General features: G+C 33.6%; 1 protein-coding gene and 1 non-coding gene across 2 annotated transcripts in view; one reads left to right on the top strand and one right to left on the bottom strand.

Annotated features, from left to right (window-relative positions):
• Positions 1–705: 705 nt before the first annotated feature.
• LOC119530675 lies at positions 706–812 on the top strand. The gene has a single exon (XR_005216071.1). It is a non-coding gene; the product is annotated as a U6 spliceosomal RNA (small nuclear RNA).
• Positions 813–4031: 3219 nt separating this feature from the next.
• Positions 4032–10095, bottom strand: part of GSTCD (glutathione S-transferase C-terminal domain containing) — a 186450-nt gene continuing 180386 nt past the window's right edge. The window contains exons 11-12 of the mRNA XM_037830384.1: positions 9955–10024; positions 4032–6551 (exon numbers count right to left, since the gene is read on the bottom strand). Of these exons, the coding sequence (XP_037686312.1) occupies positions 6415–6551; positions 9955–10024 (207 nt within the window). The 3' untranslated portion in view covers positions 4032–6414. The remainder of the gene's footprint in view (positions 6552–9954; positions 10025–10095) is intronic.

The raw sequence follows: 10095 nt of genomic DNA, 5'->3' as shown, positions 1-10095 counted from the left end.
GCTATTTCTGTGGGTCCTTGCTTAGTACCTCCTGGGGTATTTCTGACCGCATCTTCAAACCTCTGTGTTTGTGTTGGCTCTGAGGTGAGGTCTGTGTCAGCTCTGAGCTCTTTAAGGACTCCAGTAAACTAACTAAGACCTACCTTGAATGGGCGGAGTCACATCTCCATGGAAACAACCTAATCAAAAGATCCCACCCACAAGTTTGCACCGGCAAGACTGGATTTAAAAAAAAAGGATAATTATATATATATGTTTTTTTTTTTCACTTATATAGAAGATGCTGAAATATGTTATTCATTCAATCAATGTTTTTTGAGTTCCTATTATGTGTCTGATTCTGGGTTAAGTAACGAAAAGTTTAATGGTGGATAAAATAGACTTCTTGAAACTTAAATTCTATTGAGAAAAACATAAGCTTATACACAAGTAAACAAGATACATACTGTGCCTACATATTGTGGGGAGATAGAGAATAACTGGAAGAGACAGTTTTAGATTAGCTGGCCAGAAGAGCTTCTTTTAGGAGATGATGACAGCAAACACAGTATCTGACTCACACTATGGGAATTTTCAGGACTCTTTAGATCTGTCATCCAGTAAACATACTCCTCTGTTTGCTGCCAAATTTTGTTTCCTTATTTTGATTATGTACATTTGTTCTCTTGTAGGTCTGACCAACTAGGCTTTAAAAGCAAGCAAACAGTGCTCACTTCGGCAGCATATATACTAAAACTAGAACAATACAGAGAACATCAGCATGGCCCCTGTACAAGGATGACAAGCAAATTTGTGAAGTGGTCCATATTTAAAAAAAAGCAAGCAAACAAACAAGCAAAAGTAAAAACAAAAACCTTGCTTCTTTATAGGGCTATGAAAAAGGAATACTGCAAAAGCAAATAATGATTCTTTTGTTGTAAATGGTGGAAAAACATTCTGTTAATAATTGGCTAATTCTTTAGTGCGGAACATTGAATTGGTACCTTGTTTTGCTTCCTTTAGATTAGTGATACTTAATGCTATTTTGGGTCGTTGGTCCTTTTGAGAATCTAATTAAAAACATAGTCCCTCTCCAAGAAAATGCATGTACATTCAAAATACTGGGGAAAATTTTGGGAGGCTCACCTATACTCTGTATAGAACCCTTCTCATTATTGCCAAAGTTGGCCTACCAAAATTTAGCCTACTAGATATCAAAATGTACTATTAAGCTACAATAATTTAGTGAGAGTGTTGATGGTACAAGAATTCAATAGAATAGAAAAAAATGTGAGAAAGTCCCAAGTATGTTTAGAACATAATAAAGGCATCTCATATCAGTAGGAAAAAGTTGGATTTTTAAAATGGTATTATGACAATTAACTAATAGCTTCAAAAAATTTTAGTATTTCTACCTAAAACCACCCACCAAGACAAATTCTTGTTGGGTTAAAGATTTAAATGTGAAAACTGAAACTACTAAAGAATTGGAATTCTAAAGATATAGGTGAATATCTTTTATTACAACAGTTTAAGCAGAAACCACAAGTGAAAGAATGACATACAAGACCATATATATTTTTTAAACTTAATGGCAAAAGAAAAGCAAGAACCCCTTCCTCCATAAAGGCCAACTTAAAAAAAAAAAAAATCAATGTAATCAACAAAAGGCCTTAAATCCATAAATAAACTTTAACTATTTACATAAAAGATGAAAGTTCTAGATGAAAAAATGATCTAGGGACATGAACATAATATCCAGCTTCAAAGCAAAGGCTGAATAGGTGTGTTGATTAAAAGAATATATTGATGAATGAATAGGCAATTCACAGAATACAAATGGCCAATAAATATATGAAGAGTATGCAACCATAAGAATAAATTCAAAAATGAAAATAAAAACAAGATAGTATTTTTGCCCATCAAATTGGCTAAGATTAAAAAAATCTAATCTGATACTGTTGTTTAAGGGTGCGGGGAAAGAAATACTCATACATTCTTAGTAGCAGCATAAACTGGTACCTTTTAGAAGGAATATTTGGCATTTTAGATCAAGCGCTTTATTCTTGGAGACAGAATTTAAGAATCGGAAACTCCATTTAATAAAAGTTTCACCAAAACTTCTATAACAAAAAAAAACACAAAAAACAGCTCTTTTGAGTACAGCTCCTTTGAGTGTTTATTCTGCAAAATTCCTTTCTGAAAATAAATGTCCAAAGTCCACAGAGCAATTATGGGAGATATTTGTGGCCCAGGCCCTGTCTGTTTTTTTGGTGGAGCCAATACAATCCTCGACACCAAGCCAATAGCACGCAGGAGCTTTACCTGTAAAACAGGAGCTGGACTTTTCTTTCCATTCTCTTCCAACTTCCTTCTTCCCCACACCTTCCCCTTCTCCTCCTTAAATTACATTACTGGTGGTACAACACAATATTGTTCAGAATTATCCTCATCCCCATTCAGAATTACACATCCTCTCCCTATTAAACTCCGGAGGGGCCAGGTAACTTGCTTTAGCCAACGAAGTGAGGGGAGTGATATTTATCACATTTTCGGCTTTATTCCAGATGGAGGCTGCACTGTCTGTCTTGGTCGGTCCTGGTTTGAAGACAATGTGGAGCAGAATCATAGCTGACCAGTGAAGGGGATATATAGCTCGACTGAAAGAGAAATCTTTCTGTGTAAAGGCACTGAAATTTTGTTACCACAGCACATCCTAGCCAATCCTGAAAGGATTGCTAAAAAGCCTGAATTTGAATATCAGCTCTGCCAATTACTGGTTGAGCTCAAATTCAGGTCTGCTCTTACTGTGTAACCTTGTCTTTAGTTTCTGTAAAACGAGATTATTAATGACATCCAGCTCTTAGGGTCATTGTGAAGATTAACTGATTTAAAAGATTAAATGTTCTATAATTTGTAAAGGGCTCAGAATAGGGCCTAGAAAACATTAAGTACTAGATGGGTGTTTCTTAAAAGAAATTTGTGTGTGTGTTTTGTATAGAAGAATCCAGAAAGGTATACAACAAAGTATTAACGAAGTGATTTTTAATTTTTCTTCCTTTTGCTTAGCCACATCTTCTAATTTTTCTACAACAAACATGTATTTCTTGTGTAATTAAAAAATCCTATTTAAAAATTCCTAACTCCTTTGCATTGATAGTCTATTTTTAAAAATTGTAATTTAGAAAATGTGTTGCTTTCTTTATTGTGATGTTATTATTGTCACTTCCACAAGAACATCATATCCAATTTCATTATGAAAGTCAACAGAAAGATAGGTGCAGAGTGTGGAAATTCCATTAATGACAATTTTTCTTGAACCATGAAGTCCACAATATCTGTAGCCAAAATCTTTAGGATAAGACTAAATGCTTAATTACTATTCCTCACATATTTTGGCGTAAGTACCCTGAAAAGTGTTTTGATTTCTAATATTACTTAATTTGTTGCATTAAGAAGGTAAAGTAATTTAGCCATTAATAATTATACTTCTGGTTCTCTGAGCCAGGCTCTAAAGTCAATGAAAGATGTGATCTGGTTTCTAATGTTACAACCTTGGGGGAGACAGATTAGTAAGGGACAGCCTCGCTTTTGATGGACAGTGGTGGGAGTGAGACCAGGTCACTTGCAGAGATTATTGTCATTGCCACAATCTTGCTGCCTGCATTCAATTCTAAAATTTATATGGAAATGCAATGGATCTCGAATAGCTAAAACAATCTAGAAAAAGGAAAATTAAACAGGAAGACAAACTATCTGATTTCAAGATTTGCTGTAAAGTTACAGTAATCAAGACAAATAGATTAATGGAACAGACTGATCTAGAGAGTTCAGAAACAGATCCACACAGACATGCCAACTCATTTTTAACCAAGATGCCAAGTCAATTCAATGAAGAGAGGAAAGTTTTTTTTGTATTTTTTGTTTTTTTAAACAAATAGTGTTGGAACAATTGTATATTCCTCAGAACTTACTTACTTCTGGATGTGATTATTAATTTGAGTTGGATCATAGACCATAAAAGCTAGAAAAAAAGTTTACATAAGAAAACAGTAGAAATCTTCATAACCTCAGGGTAGGTAAAGATTTATTAGAGAAATACAGAAAGCATTAAGCACAAAAGAGAAAAGCAATAAATTGTACTTCATCAAAATTAAAACATTCATTTGGGAAATGAGTAGGTAAGCTGCAGATTGGGAAAAATATTCTTGATACATATATCTGACAAAGGACTTATATCCAGAATGTATAAAGAACTCTTATAAATCAACAATAAACAACCTAATTTTTTAAATGAGCAAAAGACTTGAACACAGTTCATAAGTGATGCTTAACATCACTAGTTATTAGGGAAATGAAAATTCAAACCACAATGAGATAGATACTATTTCACATCTATTAGAATGGCTAAAATAAAAAAGATTGACAATATCAAATGCTGGTAAGGGTGTGAAGAAGTGGAATTTTCATACATTGCTGGTGGAAGTGTAAAATGGTACAACCACTTTGGAAAATTGTTTGGCAAATGACATTCATTTAGCCTATGACCCTGCAATCCTACTACTAGGTATTTATCAAGGGAAATGAAAACATATGTCCACAAAAACACTTGTGTAAGAACATTCATAGGCCTTATTCATGATAACCCCAAAGTGGAAACAATCCAAATAAACACCAACAGGAGAATGGATAAACACATTTTGATATATTTACATAAGGGAATACTACTTAGAAATAAGAAACAAGCTATTGATACAAGATATTGTTATTATACACAGAATATCATTGCTGTATCTCAAAAAACACTATGTTGAGCAAAAAAAGAGACACAAAAGGCTGCATACTAAATGACTACATGTAGGACAAAAACAAGCAAAACTAATGTGGGGTGATAGAAATCAGAGTGGTTGCCTTTGGGGTAGGGGTGGGGGATTGACTGAAAAGGAGCATGGGGGAACTTTCTGGGCTGATGGAAATGTTCTATTATCTTATTTCAGGTTGTGATTTTACGGTATATACAGTTGTCAAAACTTCTCAAACTGAATGTTTAAAATCTGTTATTTTATTGTACGTAAATTATATATCAATTAAAAAAAGCAAGTCCAGGATAAAGGAGCAAGCTGTGTTTACGGGTGCAAATGAAATTACTTAGGGCTGATGGTTAATTCTCTTAAATTTTATCTCAGAAAACAAGGCTTCAAAGCTGTTCACCTCTGCCTTGTAAATTACTTCCACATTTTAACCCACAATGATGAAAAAGTTATTTATGACCAATGAAAGTACTTTCTTCTCTTGGTATGTGTTGTACAGGTGTTGAAAATATCAAAATCAATAAAATAAACCTTAACTCAAATCGAACAACCTAGGACATGTGAAAGTCAAATAATTAACATTATGAAGAAAGGACTTGCCATCTGTCTTTAGAAACTGTGGCTGGAGGAAAAAGAATTTGGTTAGAAAGAACTATTCAAATAAGATCCCATACTCTGCACTTCCTTTACCTCCAATTTACACTCAAATTTTATTAAAAAAAACTCAATAAAAAATATGATGTCTGTAAAACAAATCCTGTGACCATCCATTATTTTATGACATAAAAAACCAATTCCTTATTCTTTTACTTCTACATGATTTACTTTCATAGGCAAGGGATAGTGTCTCTTCTAACTAGTCTTGTATCCTGGAAGGATCTAGGTCAAAGTCTTGAAATAAAGGATCCTCAATAATTACTTATAGAAGAATTGATTAATCTATGTATTTACAGATTCGTTAGAATTTATGTCCACATTATATGCTCCCACATGGGAAATTTACTGAAAGTATTTTATAATCTCTTCATAAAAAATGTTTGAACCAGTAATGATCTCATTAGGTAATATATGGGAAAATATTTTTTAAATGTTTTAGATGATATATTAGTCAAACTAATCCCACCTTAGAAATAACTATATTGTGATTATTTGACAAAATTTTTAAAAAACTATAGAAAAAGTATAATTGTTAAAAATATAAAAAACAACCCTCACAGTCTAGTTTGCCTCCATGTGAATATCTAAATAATTATAAAATAAAGGTTCCAAGTACCAGGTGATCATCGTTTTGAATTGAACGTCACAGAAAAAAACCTGTGAGCTGAGAAGGAAATTGTTATTCCAGTGATGCAACCTTCACTAGTGAGTGTTATTCTGTTGGCAGCTAAGACTTCAGGGGATTCTCACTATGAAAACCAGAAGTCCTTTAATCACATGTTGTAAGAGCGTTTGTGATGCTTTGCAGGCAGCCTTTCTTACACGATTTTCCTGCTGCTTTCTTTTCTGAGCACAATAGGTTCAAGATGGCTAATGCTGTTTCCTAGTTATGCCAAGAACCTCCTGAATGCCGCTGGGCTTTCATTATGAAGATGGGTGGCAACACATCAAAAGTGAATGTCTCATTCTAAGTGGGGACTCCCACGATCATGTTATTTTTGGGAGAGCAGCTCTCTGGCTCCATGGATATCACTTGAACAGAATAGCCACATTCTTCTGCAGCTCTTGCTCGATCCAGATCGACCAGGCACATGCACTGTTTTCCTGAAACACAGTAAAATGGTATTGTGAGACACTCTTCAACTAACAGCGCAAATTCAGTTTGTTTAAGGGAATCTACAGTGTCTACCCTAAAGTCTGTTTATCCTTTTAATTTAGGTCTTGATCAATATGGAGAGAAAGAAATTATAAGTACATGGCATTTCACAGATTTGTCTGCTGTTACTTTAAAGAATGTTAATCTTTTAAAATGTATTTTTGACCAAATTTTAATTAAATAAAAACTACAGGTTTTATTTCTTATTTTAGTTAAAAATCCATTTAAAGACCTTCTCTTTACATTCCCTATGAAAATATACAATCTATAATATGTGGGAAAAATAATATGTCTTTAAGAATATCTAAAGTAACATGCTGGCAAAGGGCATCTGAAAGACATTTTATACTTCCTACTTGGAGTTTTTTAGGACAATGAAAACAAAACAAATGGAAAATATTTGAGAAAATTCTCATTTGTGTGCTGATTATTTCAGGTGGATATGTAATGTGTGTGATGTGTTGTTAATTTTCTGAGCTCCTGTACCCCTATAAAACAATAGTATTCAATTCTCTTTACAATCTCTGGAAAACAAGAGGAAACCTGACTGGCAAACAAAGCAGTTAATTTGATCTCATTTGGCAAACAGAAACTTCTATTTCAAAAGTAGATTAGGGAAAAAAATGATTTGGGGCTGAATGTATTCTAAGCTATGGTTTACTTTCACACTTTCAATTGTTTTAAATTCAATATATAAACTTTCTCATCCTTTTGTGAAAAGGTTACTGACTAGGTAGAAATTCATCCCACTTTCTCTCAATAATTATAATAATGCCTAGGTATTATTTTTTTAAACTTTTTAAATTGTAGAATATAACATATATACATAGAAGTGATAACTTTCCAAGTGCAATTTAACAAGCAGTTAGAGAGCAAATTTCAAATAATATTATGGGTTACAGTTTCACAGTTTCAGTTATTTCCTTATATCCTTTTTGTGAAATATAACATATCTACAAAAAAATAATATCTTTCAGAGTATGATTTAGTTATGCAGGAAATTTTCAAAGTTGTTATGAGTTAGAGATCCTAGTTTCAGTAATTTCCTTATTGTGAAATATATATACAAAAAGGTGATAGCTTTCAAATTACAATTTAACAAGTAGCTATAGAACAAATTTCAAAGGATGGGATGGGTTATAGTTCCACCATTTCAATTCTTTCCTTCTAGCCATTCTAGTACCCTAGCAACTGAAAGAAAGAAAATTGAATAGAGATTCAGTATTCATATCCTTTGTTAAATTTCATCTTGTCTGTTGCTACCCCTTCCTCTAATGTAATCACTTTTCTGATCTTCAGAGATGTCTAGAAAGTGACCACTCTAACTTGTTCATGTTATTTGGATGAGAGTGGGAATGGCAAAACATCTTCAGAAGTGAAGACAAAAAACTAAAATGGAAAAGTTCTTCTGTGGAAGACAGAATCCTCATAGAAAAACAGTGGAAGGTGAAATCAGTAGGTAAAGAAAATTTTGCACATTTTCTTTAAAAGGACCATGACAAAAAGATGAACTGTGTTAGCAATGATATAAAAATGAATGTTTAGAATTCCATTAAGACCAAATCACCTCCTCTTCATCAACAGCTGTATGGCTAATGTTCTTTTTTTGCTTCCTTAAAATACTGTCATTCCTTTAAGACATCTATAAATGTCTCCCCCATCTAATTTTCAATTTAAAATGAAACATTCTCTGTCAGAATGGGATGCTCTACATTCCTGCAGTACCCACCCTGAGTTTACATTGCAGCTCATTTACTCTTGGCTTTGATCCCAGTCCAGCTAATTTTTCCTTTTCTATTTATGACAAAGAAGAATCTCATGTCTTCACATGTTGAAAAAATGTCTTTATGAATGAAATTCAGTCATTGGTAATCTACCATTTGGGACCTTATAAGTTTCCTAAAAACATCACAGAACACAAGTATGGCCTGTACAAAGTATAGATGTAGATATTTGATCAATTATATGACTTTGCTTGAACATGATTCCCCCACTCCCCATCAGTGATCATGCCAAATGTTCCTCCTCCTCTTCAACTCTAGCAGCTTTCCTTCCAGCCACTCCCTCTTGGTTTGATTCCTAAAACTCACATCAACTATGTGCAAACCCATCCACCATACTAATTATGTCAGCATTAAGTCGAGTGGAGTTGTAGGAATGTACATTTGAATAACTCAAAAGTTTTGGGGTTACGAAAAGAAGAAAAGGGAAAGAGAGTAAAAGAGAAAGAGAGCATGTATGTAGGAGAGAGCAAGCTCTTTCCACAGACTCAGTTCTTGAATGCCTCCAAGTATGAGCTCTTGCCATGCTGACTATATTTTAGAGTTTAACAAGGCAAGTTAAGTTTTTCATCTGGTGCTCAGCTAAAGGAACAGCAGTCTGTTTTCCAATATACTATGCAGGAAAATAGGCTATGTTGGAGTTATAGAGAGACATTATGATGACTTCCAACAGGGGGCTTTTCTAAATAATTTTTAATATTTGTTTGACTTTACCCAATCATCTTAAGCCCTGATTTTAGAATCTAACCTTCCAGCACATGATGTGACTCCAGTGAGCTGGGAGGCAGTATTGCAAAAGTAGGTAAGAGCTTGCTTCAAGTCTGGAATCAAATAATTTGTTTCCTGTTGTAGCTCCATCATCTACCAGCTGAAGGACCCTGGTAAAAGTTCTTTATCTCAGTTCTCTCATCTGTAAAATGTAAATAATAGTGCCTACCTCCTAAGTATTTTTGTAAGAATATACTGAGATAACAGTGTGGGGGATATTTAGCTCAGTGCTTAAATGTGCAATAGCTGTTAGCTGTGACTATTCTTCTAAATGGAATTTCTTTTTCTGAAGTGACCCTTTGATAAATTAATTACTTAATAAATTTGAAATGCTTCTGTGTGTCTTCCAATTTAGGTAATGTTTAATACTACAAATGTCAACTAAATTGGGATATGAAAAAGGATACACAAGGATACTTCCTTCCCAAAAAGAAACTGTTATCATCTTTGTTTATACATTTTCTTTAATGCATCAGTTTTGGCATGCAGAGTTGATTTTTCCACCCTCCTTATTTTCTTTTGGGCCTTCTAGATCCTTCAGTTTGTTTATAACAGTAAGAAAGAGATTTAACATAATTCTATTCAATACACAAACACTGAAAAGTGTATTTAAAAGTATTAATGATAACCAAAATGGGATAAAGTGTTATTAGAGTTAGAAAGTCTTTTTTCAATATAGATTAAGTTTTCTGGGGAAAAAAGATTGATAAATGGATCAATCTTTCCAATATAGAGTCAGTTGGTTCATTCCTAGGCATATTGTACATGATCTACTCAACAGCTGTTCTGTGAAAACACATACCTATTAGCCTGCGTTGGGGTGGGAGCTGGACAGCTGTCTGATCTGCAAATCTGCACAGAATCATGTGTTCCTAGAAGAAAAAGTAATAGAATGTAGGTTTATTTTAATCTTCTGCTTCATAGTTGTAAAAATAAAACAAAA

Source organism: Choloepus didactylus, chromosome 3 (genome assembly GCF_015220235.1).
Source record: "Choloepus didactylus isolate mChoDid1 chromosome 3, mChoDid1.pri, whole genome shotgun sequence".
NCBI classification, from domain to species: domain Eukaryota; kingdom Metazoa; phylum Chordata; class Mammalia; order Pilosa; family Megalonychidae; genus Choloepus; species Choloepus didactylus.
Note: the sequence above shows the minus strand (reverse complement) of the source record. Positions and strands in the feature narration are given on the sequence as shown.